This window comes from Ovis canadensis, chromosome 9 (assembly GCF_042477335.2).
Source record: "Ovis canadensis isolate MfBH-ARS-UI-01 breed Bighorn chromosome 9, ARS-UI_OviCan_v2, whole genome shotgun sequence".
Lineage (NCBI taxonomy): Eukaryota > Metazoa > Chordata > Mammalia > Artiodactyla > Bovidae > Ovis > Ovis canadensis.
The window spans coordinates 83812941-83829219 of NC_091253.1; the positions used below are offsets into that span (position 1 = coordinate 83812941).

General features: G+C 36.1%; 1 protein-coding gene across 4 annotated transcripts in view; it reads right to left on the reverse strand.

The window, feature by feature from the left end:
- Nucleotides 1-16279, reverse strand: part of RIMS2 (regulating synaptic membrane exocytosis 2) — a 601723-nt gene that overhangs the window by 487583 nt on the left and 97861 nt on the right. For 2 of the 4 annotated variants that reach the window (XM_069600408.1, XM_069600405.1), the window contains exons 2-3: nucleotides 2882-2914; nucleotides 2394-2480 (exon numbers count right to left, since the gene is read on the reverse strand). The exons of the other annotated variants lie outside the window; for them this stretch is intronic. In XM_069600408.1, coding sequence (XP_069456509.1) covers nucleotides 2394-2480; nucleotides 2882-2914 — 120 coding nt within the window. The remainder of the gene's footprint in view (nucleotides 1-2393; nucleotides 2481-2881; nucleotides 2915-16279) is intronic. 4 annotated transcript variants of the gene reach the window in all.

The following is a 16279-nucleotide window of genomic DNA, read 5'->3' on the forward strand; positions in this document are numbered from 1 at the left end:
TACATTCCTGTTACATTTTTTTAAACACCTATGAAATAAACAAACTTCAAAATTACAGACTTCAAAGAACCTGCATCATTAAACTTTTAAATAATCACAACATGGGATTTACAGAAATTCATTAAAGTGAAATTACTATTCAGGAAATATTAGATTTTCAATACTGAGAGAATACTTACTTATTCTACTGTGAAAATGTTTATATAAAATGTGAAAAGCATAAGTTGTACTTTCTGACATTTATAAATTAAAATAAATTCCCAGAATACAATGCACCAAAATAATTTAACAGATAAGTGAACAAGCAGATTGGATGTTATCCCACTCAAATGGTAGTCAAAGAGAGAAACCTTGAGATGATTCGGAAATAAGAAATCCCAGACTCTGATTGAAAAGAAGATGAATCAAAGAAGATTCAGAAGAAACCCTCTTCTGTAGATCAGAAAGATAAAAGGAAAGCTACTAAAAGCTTATGTATCAGAAATCTTTAGTACAATAAGACTGTAAGATGAAGAAAGTAACTATTAAGAGAACCTATTAGTTCTGATTTTTTTTAAACTGTATAGGTCACAGAACAAGAAAAATGAATTAGTTGTCCAAGAAACTTTAATGGAAATAATATTTATTAATATAGAATTAATTTTTAAAACATCACAAAGTACTAGTCTCTTCTAAAATATTCCTAGCCAAAAATCAAAGCAAATTATATTATTTTTATTTGAAATAAAGCTATTTCATTTCAAATATGCCTTGATCTTTGCTTATGCCAATCAAATGTTATTTTGTTTCAGTAATTAGAAATCACTTTTTAAAGTTACTAACAAAATATCTATTTTATTTAATATCTATTGTAATCTACTAAATAATGTAATTTAATCTTGATTATTTTCTAAAACAAAGAAGATACATAACTGACATCATTTTAAATTGAGACAAAGTTGCATCTAATCATACTTTGCTAATTGATTTTACTATATTACCATGTTTCAGTGCCTTAGAGAAAAATCAGCAAAACAATAACATTTTGTGCAATTTTAACACAATTTTTGCTGATTAAAGAAATTATTTCTATCCCTTGGAACACATTATTCTTATAAGAGGATAAAACATATAAAATCAGTTGTAAAGACACATTTATTGAGTTCTTACTGTGGGTCAGGCACTCTGCTAGATGTCAAAGATAAAATGTAGACAAGACAAGCACAGGTCTTGATTTCAACTGGCTTAAATATAGCAGCAGTTTCAACTATACATCTACATTATCAACTATTAGGAAGAGCATATCACAATACAGTTTTCTACTTCAATTGAAACTGAAACACTGACAAAAGTTAAAATAAAATGCATACAGATAACATAAAATGGATGAGGGAGTACCCTCAACAATAGCAAAACAAAAAGACACTGCCTTCTAGTTTGGATTAAAGGCAAAAATATTAATGTTTTACTGAATGTTTCATCTTAAGGTTCCTGGTAGCTATTCTTGTTCTCTCCAGAGCTTGTTTCACTTTTCAACCTGCCCATTCCTACAACCAAACCATCTTCTCCATAGACATAATTCCTACTTTTAGAAAGCATAGAGGCTGACTGGTAACAGCATTTCTGAGTAAGATAGCAATTATTATGGGGAGAGTGGAACTTATATCTATGCAATCTTTCTCCCATTCTCCGAGTAACTTCCACTTTACAACATAAATAATATTTCTTGCACAAAGTTAAAAAGATACAAGTATGAACAACTGTGTAAAGAATGTGTTTCAACCTAGAAAAAACTGAAATAAGTGGAATTGACATATTTTAATGTTTTGGACCAATGTGAGAATAAATTGCTGCATTTCCCAAATTATATTTCATAATCTAATGAAATGTTTAGTGAAAACAGGACTTAGCAGTCACAAAAATTTAGTTAAGATTATATATTCTAACTAACACCTTTGGAGCATATTTAGACACTCAGAAATATTACAATAAAGAAATTCTCCTAGCCTTTAAAAAAAAAAACCTGTATAAACTTGAACAAAGATTGAATCGGGGGCTGTGGTGGGGTGGGTAAATACATCTTATGTCTTCAGGAATTATTTTTGAAAGAAACATGCTTTGGAATATATTGCATTATTGGAGACAATATTTTACTGGATAAATACAGATAATGTAATTTATATTAAAGTTGGGGAAAGAATTACCTCTTTATTCTTCCTACCCTATAAATTACCCTTGTTTTCTTTTAATATTTCCATGGGATATGAAAAATAAAAGGTGAAAATATCATATTCATAGTCTAACAATGTTCATTTCTGAGGAATGCTATTTCGAGGGCTGTATTTTAATACCTACTCTTCAGTATGTTATGCTATCAGAGATAATATTTAGTCTGTACAGATCAGCTTACTTACGTCTGGGGCTCCTTTTCATTTTGTTGTTTTTGCTGGGGCTGAAGAACGTTATTTACCAGTTCAGTGATCCCACTAAAGGGAAACCACCTGTTTAAATAAGCAAATAATGTGACTGAATAACCAAATGAATAAAACAACTGTAGGAAAATGTTTTCTTATCCATACTAATAAAAATACACAGGCACAGAAGCTACAGCCAATGGAAATATGAGCTTCAGTTATCATCCAGGCAGTCAGAATATAGGGAAATTAAGTTTGAACACTTAACTAGTCCACAAGCAGGCAGCAAAACACTACATCTAGTCAGTGTATGGATGAAGTAAGAAGCTGCGGGCAGCTCTCTTACAAGCCAGAGAGTCCGAAAGCAGAAAACACACTAGCTGCAGCCTATCCAGTATTAGTGTGAGCTAATACCATCCAAGGCGCAGAAAGCAGAAGGTGGCAAAGGTACAGAGGTCAAGCCTACTGCACTCAGTACGTTTACTTACTGTGTCGTCTGTGGTTTGTGCTCTTCTTTGACCCTAAAAAGATAAGTTTGCACAACTGAGTGCACTGTACTGGGAAGAAATTTCTATCTACAGATCTGTGGTCATATAGAAATGAAAAATGAGGTCACATAGAAAAGCTATATGCCTTGCCATATATTTGAATTATACATCTGAATTAATATGACACAAAAAGGAAAAGTTGAATCGTTTGTTTTATTAGAGGGCTAATATTAAAATTCTTCTGCTCTCTTAATGATTCCATGATTTGTCCTCAAGTTTTCTGCACACTTGTATTAATATTGAAACTGAAGCATTTAAAATAAAGTATTATATGAAATAGTTACATTTGATCTACTGAAGATGAACAGATTTCCTCTTTATTTTAAAATTTCTTCCTTAATATAATTGAAGTAAAGGTATAAATATTTTAAATAAAATGTGAAGTTTTATAAATGTATTTTTAAAGCCTTCCAAATGGATTTATTTACTTCACAAAGGAACAGATAAAGAAGTTGGGGAGTTATGCATCCAATAACCTAAAAATAGCTACTAAGATAATTATGTGTATTAAATTTAAAATATTCATAAGCTGAAGTAAATTATTCATATAACTATAAAAGACTAAAAATGCATTTACCCTATAATCAACTCAGTGCTTCACTGTTTAGCTGGACATTTAAAAGTAGAGAAAGTGAAAACACAAGGATAGTGATGCCTCTGAAATGTGGTTTCCCACACTTTGCCTGGGACTGGTCCTGAGAGAGAAGCCTGTGATAAGTGATCAGTTGATTAGTTTTTACTTTCCCAAAGAAAGACTAAGGATTGGTAACTAAAATGGATCCCCAGAATCTAGGACTTTCATTAGGAAACTATATTAACACTGTAAATTAAATTCTTTTTAAATTAAATTGATTTTTTCCAGTGTATTTTTATTTTAAATGATCTAATGATTTAATGAAAAGGTATACCCTTATACATTTTTGTCTCAATGAATATAATTGGTATTTATATATCTCTATATTAACTAAAAAGAATATCTTCTGTTCTCTGCATAAACTTCAAAAAGTACAACAGTTTTAGCCTAGAGCTAAGGCGACATCATTTAGCATTTAAATAGAGATATAATGGAATACTAATAAAGGATTATATTTAGCACCAAATATATAAGCAAACAAATACAAGCAAACTATAGTGACAATCTATCTAGAAAACTTATCATTGTATTTCTTTGAGAATAAGACATAAAAATCTCTTAATGTTTTAGAACAAAATAGGTCCTATATAAGAAAATTTACCAAACCAGCTTATCAAAATGGAGAACAATTCAAGATTATCCTTCACCAAATAATATGTATGTTAAAAACAAAAACATTAAAATAAATTCATGAAAGAGGAGAAGATATTTGAACACATCCTAGGTGATTCTCTATAAGAAATCATATTTGCTCTTAATTAGTGATAAATATTTTTATCATAAACGAATTTATATTAATTATAAATCAGTTTCTAATTTTAAAATGTAAGTTAAAATAATTAACAGACATAAAAATGTAAATTACCAATTCAGAAATTGTTTATGGGCTTTGTAAAATATATGTGAAATATATAAACATTTGCATCAGCTTCCCAAATAAAATATGTACCACAAAGCATAGCAGTATAAATATTTGTCATCTTTAAATACAATCAAGAGTATAAAATTATCCTTCTTTTGTCCAATATATTAGATGAAATCAAACCTCAAGAGTATCTGACCACACTTAAAATTCATGCTGAGATAATAGTTTAAGCACTGATAATATGGAAAAGTAATTATATATGTCTTGGATAGCACCTTAACATTATTAACAATAAACTCCTACATTCCTGCATTCCAGAAACTATATGAGGGGCTTCCAGTTTCCAATAAAATATATAAAGAGCTTGGAAATCATCACTCCCATCCTTACAAGTAAAAATGCTGAACAGACTGAAAATCAACAACTCTTCTTAGTCATCTAACAATTTAGGTCATGGAGTGGGCAAACTGAAAGCTAGAGAAACAGACAAATGGACACAGTCTATCACAGTTTACCAATAGTACAAGCCCAGGAGCAGAGGCCCACACATGCGGCCAGTGTCTTTTGGAAGACTTTTAACATAATTGACCAACGGTCAGAGACTCTCCTTGGACTAGATAAAAAGTTAAAAATTCCAAGTGTTAAGACTTAGCCGGCGCCATGACAGGCTTCAGGGGCACGGTAGGCCTAAGTCTCCTTCACAGAAGGGATGAGTCACTGCCCAGGAGGAACTGAGATCATCTCCTGCCGACACCAAGGACTTGGCCAATCAGTATGCTCCCAGTAGCCTGGTTCAAGCCTATCAGGATGAGGATGGACCTCCCCCAAAGAAGCCCACGCCTCCAAGAATCTAGCCAATTAGTTAAGACCAGGAAACTCCTGCAGCCAATAAGCCCTTGCCAACTCTCTGTCTCTGTCCTAAACCTATAAATAGGGCTATGATCCAGGGCTCGGGGCTCTTGTTCTACTCCACTGTGTTGGATGCGACGGGAGCCCTGGCTCGAGCTAGCAATAAACCCCTTCACGCTTTTGCATTGCTGCAGATGTCTTATTCTCTCAGTTTTGGGGACTCGGACACTGGGCATAACACAAGGAGTCCAAGTTTCAGGCATACCATCACACTTCCACAAAGCCCTACCAGCTGCTCGCTGTGAAGATCACAGAAAAATTTCCTCCAGCATCCAGCAACAGGAGCGGGGGGATCAATATTTTTTTGAAATACTCCCAGAGCTCTCTACTCTCTTTAACAATCCTAAATTCAGGGGGGAAAAATTTTAAGAGAGGCTAAACAACTGAATGTCTACTTCCACTTGACTGACTACACTAAAGCCTTTGACTGTATGGATCACAGCAAACTGTGGAAAATTCTTCAAGAGATGGGAATACCAGATCACCTTACCTGCATCCTGAGAAATCTGCATGCAGATCAAGAAGCAACAAGTAGAACTGGACATAGAAAAACAGACTGGTTCAAAACTGGGAAAGAAGTATGTCAAGGCTGTATATTGTTACCCTGCTTATTTAACTTATATATAAAGTACATTATGTGAAATGCCAGGCTGAATGAAGCACAAGCTGGAATCAAGATTGCCGGGAGAAATATCAATAACCTCACAAATGCAGATGATACCACCCTGATGGCAGAAAGCAAAGAGGAACTAAAGAGCCTCTTGATGAAGGTGAAAGAGGAGAGTGAAAAAGTTGGCGTAAAGCTCAACATTGAGAAAACGAAGATCATGGCATCTGGTCCCATCACTTCATGGCAAACAAATGGAGAAACAGTGACAGATTTTATTTTCTTGGGCTCCAAAATCACTGCAGACAGTGATTTCAGCCATGAAATTAAAAGATTTTTGCTCCTTGGAAGAAAACTATAACCAACCTAGACAGCATATTAAAAACCAGAGACATTACTTTGCCAATAAAGGTCCATATAGTCAAAGCTATGGTTTTTCCAGTAGTCATGTATGGATGTGAGTGTTGGACTATAAAGAAAGCTGAGCGGCAAAGAACTGATGCTTTTGAACTGTGGTGTTGGAGAAGACTCTTGAGAGTCCCCAGGACAGCAAAGAGATTAAACCATGACTGGTTTCCTAAAGGAAATCAACCCTGAATATTCATTGGAAGGACCCATGCTGAAGCTGAAGCTTTGGCCACTTGATGCAAAAAGCTGACTCATTGGAAAAGACTCTGATGCTGCAGAATATTGAAAGAAGGAAGAGAAGGGGACGACAGAGGATGACATGGTTGAATGGCATCACTGACTCAACGGCCATGAGTTTGAGCAAGCCCTGCAAGATGGTGACGGACAGGGAAGCCTGACGTGCTGCATGCAGTCCATGGGGTCACAGAGAGTCAGATATGAATGAACAACTGAACAACAACAACAAAGCACCTGAAATTTTACCAAAATCAAACAAGCCTGAAGAAGGTAAACATCTATTATAAAATCCTCTAGCCTTTTATGTGGGAGAAGGACGATACCAAACTACAGCTCCCTCTAGGAATACTGGGGCTTCCCTGGTGGCTCAGTGGTAAAGAATTTGCCTGCCAATGCAGGAAACATGGGTTTGATCCTTGGGTCAGGAAGATCTCTTGGAGGAAGAAATGGCAACCTGCTCCAGTATTCTTGCCTGGGAAAATCCTATGGACAGAGGAGTCTAGCAGGCTACAGTCCATTGGGTCACAAAGAGCTGGACACAACTTAGTGACTAAACAACAACAACTAGGACTACTGAATGACTGTCCCGTAGCAACACCTTACCACCAGTCATTAGAATTCCTGAACAGCAATGGGATTACAACTAAAAGAACTGCAAGCTGTAGACACTAGTAAGAAGTCTCTGGGGAAACACAAAACAGGAAGGAAGACAAAAATAAAGACAACAGAAGAGAATAGAAAGCAACAGAAACCTGCCCCCCAGCCCAAACCTAGGCAATCTCCCTGATGTAACTGTTTTGGAAATCTGGAGTCTATGAGGGTTTTTAACTTCAGAAGAATGCTAGAACTACACACTGCTGTTAATTTCAGTCAATTTGAGTTCTTAGCATAATAGCAGCTAACCATTCCATACCACCTTGCTCCGTGTAAGGTAGCTATTTACCTGTTCCTGGAGCAACCTGCCCTCCGTTTAGAGGGGCCAGGGTGAGTAAAAATGACCCTGTCCCCCAAATATAAGATTTGTGCTCTGATCACTGGTTATTACTTCTCATCTCACAGGTGGATATAAAGAGGTAAGTTTTTGTAATCCCCTCATTGTTGCAAATCCCTTCTTCTTTGGCGAAGGTGACACCCAGGATATATTTAAAGGACCAGTACATTTCCCCCACGACTTTCATTTTTCAATTCCTCCCTGCTTTGGAAGCCAGACTTTAAAGACTGAAACTTAAAGTAATTGGGTACCTGAGAAAAACAGAAAGTCACTACACTTGCCCAGTGAGAGGGGCAAATTCAGAAAAGACTGAGAAGATCTCAAGCTTATAACACAGCCTACAACTGTTGAATGGCAGAAAGACACAGCCTACAGCTAAAAAAAAATACAACTACATAAAAACAATAACAGAAGGTAACAAAAATTAGTGAAGGGGAAATATGATTTCCAGACTTACCACATATTTATATTAATATGACCAGTTTCCTGACTGAGAGCAGGCTGCCCCAAGACACACACAATGGCATATAGATTATTTTGAATTAAAGCTACTTGACAAACAATGAGAAAAAAAATGATACTTAGAGGAAAATAATACTCTAATCCTTCTCTTTCCCCCAAAAGTAAGAAAGAAATCTCCAGTATGAAGGTATTCCCCCATACCCAAAGTACGGAAAACATCCTCATCAACAGAATCAGGAAATTCAGGCAAAAGAAAGCTGTATAAAAAAAATCTGTGTGACTTCTTCATTGGTCTGCTACTACAAGTAAAGCCCTTTTGTTAACTTGTCAAAAATAACTGTCTATTTGTGTAAAATGAATATATAAACAGCCTGACTTGGTCACTTTAAGGGTTTCATTTCTATGTGACCTCTGGGCAAACAAATTAATTTTTTTTTCTCCTGTCAATCTGCCTTGTATCAATTTTCAGACCAGACAAATTTCCCCCTTCCCAAAAAAAAGTACAAAAAGTGACATGAAAAATTCGCTAGAAGAATGCAAAGGCAGATTTCAAGAGGGAAAAGAAATAATCAGCAAACTTGAGGATGTAACAATAAAATGCACTGAATCTGAAGAACAGAAAGAAAACAGATTGAAGAAAAGAGAGTCTAAGGGAACTATGGGACACCATTAAGTAGATCAACATAGGTTTGTTGCGGGAATTCCAGAAGAAGAAAGAGAGAATATTTGCTGAAATAATGGCTAAAAGTTTCCCATATTTGATAAAATACATCAATATAAACATTCAAGAAGATCAACATATTCCATATAAGATGAAATCAAAGAGATTCACATCAAGACACAATAAATCAACTAAATCAAACATATATAGACTATTACACCCAAAAAGAAAATCAAACACATTCTTCTCAAGTGGAAATGGAGCATTTTCCAGGAAAGACCACATGTCAGGCCACTAATTAAGTCTCAGTAGACTTTAAAATAGAGAAATCATATAAAGTATATTCTAAAATATAATATCCTCAGATATGCAGATGGTACCACCCTTATGGCAGAAAGTGAAGAACTAAAGAGCCTCTTGATGAAAGTGAAAGAGGAGAGTGTAAAACTTGGTTTAAAACTCTACATTCAGAAAACTAAGATCATGGCATCTGGTGCCATCACTTCATGGCAAATAGACGGGGAAACAATGGAAGCAGTGAGAGACTTTATTTTATTGGGCTTCAAAATCACTGCAGATGGTGATTGCAGCCACGAAATTAAAAGACGCTTGCTCCTTGGAAGAAAAGGAGCAAGCTAGAAAAGGACCAACCTAGATAGCATATTCAAAAGCAGAGACATTACTTTGCCCACAAAGGTCCATCTAGTCAAAGCTATGATTTTTCCAGTAGTCATGTATGGATGTGAGAGTTGGACTATAAAGAAAGCTGAGCACCGAAGAACTGATGCTTTTGAACTGTGGTGCTGGAGAAGACTCTTGAGAGTCCCTTGGACAGCAAGGAGATACAACCAGTCCATCCTAAAGGAAATCAGTCCTGAATATTCATTGGAAGGACTGATGCTGATGCTGAAACTCCAATACTTTGGCCACCTGATATGAAGAACTCACTCACTGGAAAAGACCCTGATGCTGGGAAAGACTGAAGGCAGGAGAAGGGGACAACAGAGGATGAGATGGTTGGATGGGATCACCGACTCCATGGACTTAAGTTTAAGTAAGCTCCGGAAGTTGGTGATGGACAGGGAAGCCTGGTGTGCTGCAGTCCATGGGGTCACAAAGAGTTGGACACGACTGAACAATTGAACTGAACTGCCTAAAAATACAAGAGGATAAAGTGAGAAATTGAGAACAAAAGGAAACCTAGAGAAATCATAAATTTTTAGAAATTAATGAACATACACTTTTAAACAATGAGTAAAAGAAAATACAAGGAAAATTAGAAAATACTGATATATTGGGCATATCCAGATATATGCCCAGGCATGGGATTGCTGGGTCATATGGTAGTTCTGTTTTTTAAGGACCCTCCATAATGTTCCGTGGAATTCTCCAGGCAAGAATACAACCTCCTTAAGCTTGTTCTCTACATCTGTGTGTCAATTTCTGCTTTGCAAATAAGTTCATCTGTATCATTCACCTAGATTCCAATACAAGCAACATATAGTATTTTTCTCCTTCTGACTTCACTCTGTATGATCTAGGTCCATCCACATCTCTGCAGATGGCACAATTTCATTCCTTTTTATGGCTGAGTTCTTCATCCACTCATCTGTTGATGAAGAGCAGGTTGCTTCCATGTTCTGGCTTTTGGAAATAGTGTTTCAGTGAACATTGGGGTGCATCTGTCTTTTCAAATTATGGTTTTCTCAAGATAAGGGGCTTCTCTGGTGGCTCAGATGGTAAAGAATCCACCTGCAATGCAGGAGACCCAGGTTCGATCCCTGGGTTGGTAAGATTTCCTATGGTGACGCACTCCTCCGTTCCTGGAGAATCCCATGGACAGAGGAGCCTGGCAGGCTACAGTCCATGGGGTCGCAAGAAGTCAGACATGACTGACTGACTAACACTTTCACTTCCACTTTCTCCAGATATATGCCCAGGCATGGGATTGCTGGGTCATATGGTAGTTCTATTTTTAAGGACTCTCCATAATGTTCTCCACAGGGGCTGTATGACTTCACATTCCCACCAATAGTGCAAGAAGGTTCCCTTTTCCCCACACCCTCTCCAGCATTTATTGTTTGCAGATTTTTTGATGATGCTCATTCTGACTGATTTGAGGTGGAAGGCCATTATAGTTTTGATTTACATTTCTCTAATAATGAGCAATGCTGAGCATATTTTCATGTGTTTGTCAGCCATCTGTATGTCTTCTTTGGAGAAATGTCTGTTTAGATCTTCCACCCATCTTTTGATCAGGTTGTTTCTGAAATTGAGCTACATGAGCTGTTTGTACAGTTTAGAGATCAATCCCGCTTCAATTGCTTCATTTGCAAATATATCCTCACATGGTACTGTATGACAACAGAGAAGGGTAGGATGGGGTGAGTGTGGGTGAGATGTTCAAGAGGGAGGGACATGTGTATCCTTATGCCTGATTCACGCTGCTGTATGACAGAAGCCAACACAATATTGTAAAGCAATTATTCTATAATTAAAAATAAATAAATAAGAAGTTCAAAAAAAGAACAGATGAGTAGTGTGACCAAAGAAATAAACTGCTTAAGAAAGAATGAAAAGGAATTTCTAGAAATTAGTGACCCTATAGCAGGAATGAAGTATGCTTGTGATAGACTCATTAGTAGACCACACTCAGCTGAAAAGGAACAAATGAGCTTGAAAATACGCCAATAAAAACTTCTAAAACTGAAAGACAAAGAAAGAAAAGAAAAAGATGGAACAGAATGTCCACGAACTATGGGATAATTTTAAAAAGGTATAATATACATGCAATGGGAATGTCAGAAGGAGAAGAAAGGGACAGAAGGAATACTTGAAGTAACAAAGAAATTGAGAGTTTTCCAAAATTAATGACAGGTTCCAAGCCATAGATCTAGGAAGCATGAGGAACACTAAGCATGATCAATAGTAAAAAAAAAAAAATATATATATATATATATATATATATATATATATACCTAGGCAAATGCTACTCAAACTGCAGAAAACCAAAGACAAACAGGAAATTCTGAGAAGCTGGAAGGAAAATAAACATCTTAACTACAGAGAAATAAACATAAGAATTACTTTGGACTTCTCTTTAAAAAAACAAGCAAGAAAGAAGAAAGTGGAATAAAATATTTGAAGAGTTGAAAGAAAAAATGACCCACTAACCTAGAATTCTGTGTGCAGTGAAATTATTCTTCAAAACTAACCGAGAAATATACCTACTCAGACAAGGAAAAAATTAGGTAATGTATCATTAGGTTACCTGCCTTTCAAAGAATGTAAAAAGGGGAGAAGAAAATGGTATAAGTTGGAAACTAACATCTATATAAAATATAGGAAGAGCATTAGTGAAGGAATGCTGCTGCTGCTAAGTCACTTCAGTCGTGTCCGACTCTGTGCGACCCCATAGACGGCAGCCCAACAGGCTCCACTGTCCCTGGGATTCTCCAGGCAGGAACACTGGAGTGGGTTGCCATTTCCTTCTCCAATACATGAAAGTGAGAAGTGAAAGGGAAGTCACTCAGTTGTGCCTGACTCTTTGCAAGGAATAAATGAGGGGAAAAAAAAAAATTTTTTTTCTTATTCTTAATTGATCTAACAGAAGTTTGTTCAAAATAATAGTAGTAACACAGTTTTTGATGATTATAGCTTAAGGATAAGTGAAATGACTAATACCAATTTTTAAGGTACAAGAGGGAAAAATCAGGAATACACTTTTATAAAGTACTTGTACTACCCCTGAGGTGGTATAGTGTTATCTGAAAGTAGGCTTGGATTAGTTGTTAATTTATGAATCAGTAGCAAGTTCTTCAACAACCATTAAAAAATATAATTTTTTTAAAAAGAAACATAATTCATATGTTAAGTGAGGAAAGAAAATGGAATCAAATCATATAAGATGCTGAACTCAAACCAGAGACTGGAGAGAAATAGTAGAAGACCAAAAAAGTAAATAAAAGAACAAAGGCAATGATTGGAACAATTACAAACATAATAGCTATTAACCCAATTATATCAATAATAATTTTAAATGTGGATTATCTAAATTCACCAATTAAAAAATAGAAATTGTCAAAGTAGTGTGTGTGTGTGTGTGTGTGTGTGTGCGCACGCTCAGTCGTGCCCAACTCTTTGCGACCCCATGGACTGTAGCCTGCCAGGCTCCTCTGTCCATGGGATTTCCCAAGCAAGAATACTGGAGTGGGTTGCCATTTCAATTTTAAATGTGGATGATCTAAATTCACCAATTAAAAGATAGACACTGTCAAAGTAGATTAACCAAAAACAAAAAACAAAAAAAGAGTGTCAACAATGTGTTTTCTATAGGAAACCACTTGAAACAGACACAGTAAGGAATGAAGAAAGATATACCATTCTAACAGTAATAAAAAGAAAGCTGGAGAATCTACTTAATCTCAGACAAAGTCACCATCACAGCAATGAAAATTATCAGAGATAAAGAGGGGCACTCCATAATGATAAAGAAGTGAGTTTCCCAAGAACACAAAATAACCCTTAATTTGCAGAACTTAACCATAGAATGTCAAAATATAAGAGGCACAAGAAATATACAAATCCACTATTATAGTTAAAGATGTTACACTTCAATCAGTATTGACAGATCCAGTAGGCAGAAAATGAGCAAGAATATAGCAGAACTGAAGAGCATCATCAATAGAATAGATACAACTGACATTCTATAATACTTCATCCAGTAGCAGAATACATATTATTCTCAAGCTCAGTGGGGTGTTTGCCAAGACAGACCACATACTAAACTGTAATACACTATTCAACAAACTTAAAAGAACGTAAGTCATACAGAGTATGCTCTGAGTTCACAATCAAATTAAACTAGAAATAAATAACAGAACTGTAGTGGGAAATCAAAATGTCTAGAAACTAACACACTTCTAAATAATGCAAAGGTCAATGAATTATCAAGAAAAATTTGAAATTTTATGAACTAAAGTGAAAATGAAAATGTATCAAGATTTGTAAGATGCAGCTAAATATGTGTTTAGATGAAAATTCCTAGTACTGGATGCACATGCTAGGGAAAAAAGAAAGATCTAAATCCATAAAACTAACTTCCACCTTAGGAAAGCAGGGTGGGGAAGCAAATTAAGTCTAACACAAGAAGAAAAGAAAAAATAAAAATTAAAGGAATCATCAGTGAAATCTAAAATAGGAAATCAACAGACAAAACCCAACAAAACCAAAAGTTGCCTGTTTATAAAGAATAAAAAATTTATGAACTCCTATGGACGGAGGAGCCTGGTAGGCTGCAGTGCATGGGGTCGCGAAATGTCTGACACGACTGAGTGACTTCACTTTAACTTTTCACTTTCCTGCATTGGAAAAGGAAATGGCAACCCACTCCAGTGTTCTTGCCTGGAGAATCCCAGGGATGGGGGAGCCTGGTGGGCTGCCATCTATGGGGTCGCACAGAGTCGGACACGACTGAAGCGACTTAGCAGCAGCAGCAGAACTAGACTAGTCAAGAAAAAGAAGACACAAATTACCAATATCAGAAATGAAAGGCAGTCTATCATTCAGTTCAGTTCAGTTCAGTTGCTCAGTCGTGTCTGACTCTTTGCAATCCCATAAATCACAGCACACCAGGCCTCCCTGTCCATCACCATGTCCCGCGGTTCACTCAAACTCACATCCATTGAGTCAGTGATGCCATCCAGCCATCTCATCCTCTGTCGTCCCCTTCTCCTTCTGCCCTCAATCCCTCCCAGCATCAGAGTCTTTTCCAGTGAGTCAACTCTTTGCATGAGGTGTCCAAAGTACTGGAATTTCAGCTTTAGCATCATTCCTTCCAAAGAACACCCAGGGCTGATCTCCTTTAGAATGGACTGGTTGGATCTCCTTACTGATCTAAAAATATTAAGAACAATTATATGCCCAGAAATTTAATAACTTTCTGAACTGGACCATTTTCTTAGAAAATATAATCTACAAAAGTTCACACAAGGAGAAACAGATAATCTGAACCTATTAAAGAAATCTACATCTATTAAAGATAATCTACATCTATTAAAGAAATCAAATAAGTAGCTAATAACCATACAAAACAGAAATCACCAAGGTCTAGACAGTTTCGTCAGTGAGTTCTACCAAACATTTAAAGAGGAAATGGTACCAATCCTCTACAATCTCCCAGAAAAGGAAGCCCAGGGAACACTTCTTAACTCATTCTCTACATCACCTTATGAAAACCAGGCAAAGACATTAAAAGAAATGAAATTTTTGATGACCATCTCTCATGAACACCAATGAATGTATATTCAACAACATATTAGCAAATTGAATCCAACAATGTATAAAAACAATTGTATAGCATGACCAGGCTGGATTTAACCCAGGTATGCTAGCTCAGTATTTGAAAATCAGTCCATGTAATCAATCGCATCTTCAGGCTAAAGAAGAAAAAGCATATGGCTACATCAAGAGGTACAGAAAAGGCATCTGACAAAATTCAAGAACCATCCATGATAAAACTCTCAACACACAAGAAAGTGAGGAAATGTCCTCAATTTGATAACAACAACAACAACAACAAAACTTGCAGCTAACTTCAGACTGAGTGATGAGAAATTAAAAGCTTTTCCCTTAAGATCCAGGAGTTAGCAACAAAGAGGTCACACAAGGGAATTTTTAGGATAACTGTTGAAACTGTTCTGTATAATACTGTGTGGCTGGATACATGACAATACATAGTTGTCAAAACTCACAGGGGGAAAAAACACAAACCCAACAAAAACATGACAAAGAGTAAATCTTAATTTATACAATTTTTTAAAAAGTCAACCAGGACACGAGAATCCTAGGATGGAATGAAGAATATGACAAATGAATCTCTGCATGGAAAATGTATAACATAACCTCGCTGACAAGGATGGGTGGGGAAAGTTGCTGAATTAATCAACATTAGGAAAGGAAAGTTTAGAAAACTGTAACACTAAAGCCTAAAAAGAACTATACATAAATACTGTAGTTTAACTGGCAAATTTGTTTCACACTGCACAGGTTAGCAATTCTGATTCTATTGTACACGTAAGCCAGGATTGAACAATAAGTAAATAAATCATTGCTAATGAGTACCAGATTTTTCACTGTCAGGGAAAGAAGTTACAAACAAGCAAAGAAAGGAGGTTAGAATGGACCCTGCCCGCCCTGCTGGGTTTAGAGTCAGCCCTGCTGGGTTTAGAGCCACAAAGATATTACTCTAAAGTCATGTATATTTATGCATTATAGGGAAAAGTGGTAAATAATAGGTAGGTAGATACAAGGAAAGAGAGGTTTTGTATTTGTTCCAGACCACCACAATAAAGCAAATATCCCAATAAAGCAAGTCACAAAATTTTTGGTCTTCTAGTGCATATCAACATCCATTTATACTTTCCTGTAGTCTATTAAGTGTGTGATAGCATTATATCTCGAAGAAAGCAATGGCAACCCACTCCAGTTCTCTTGCCTGGAAAATCCCATGGGCGGAGGAGCCTGGTAGGCTGCAATCTATGGGATTGCTAAGAGTCGGACATGA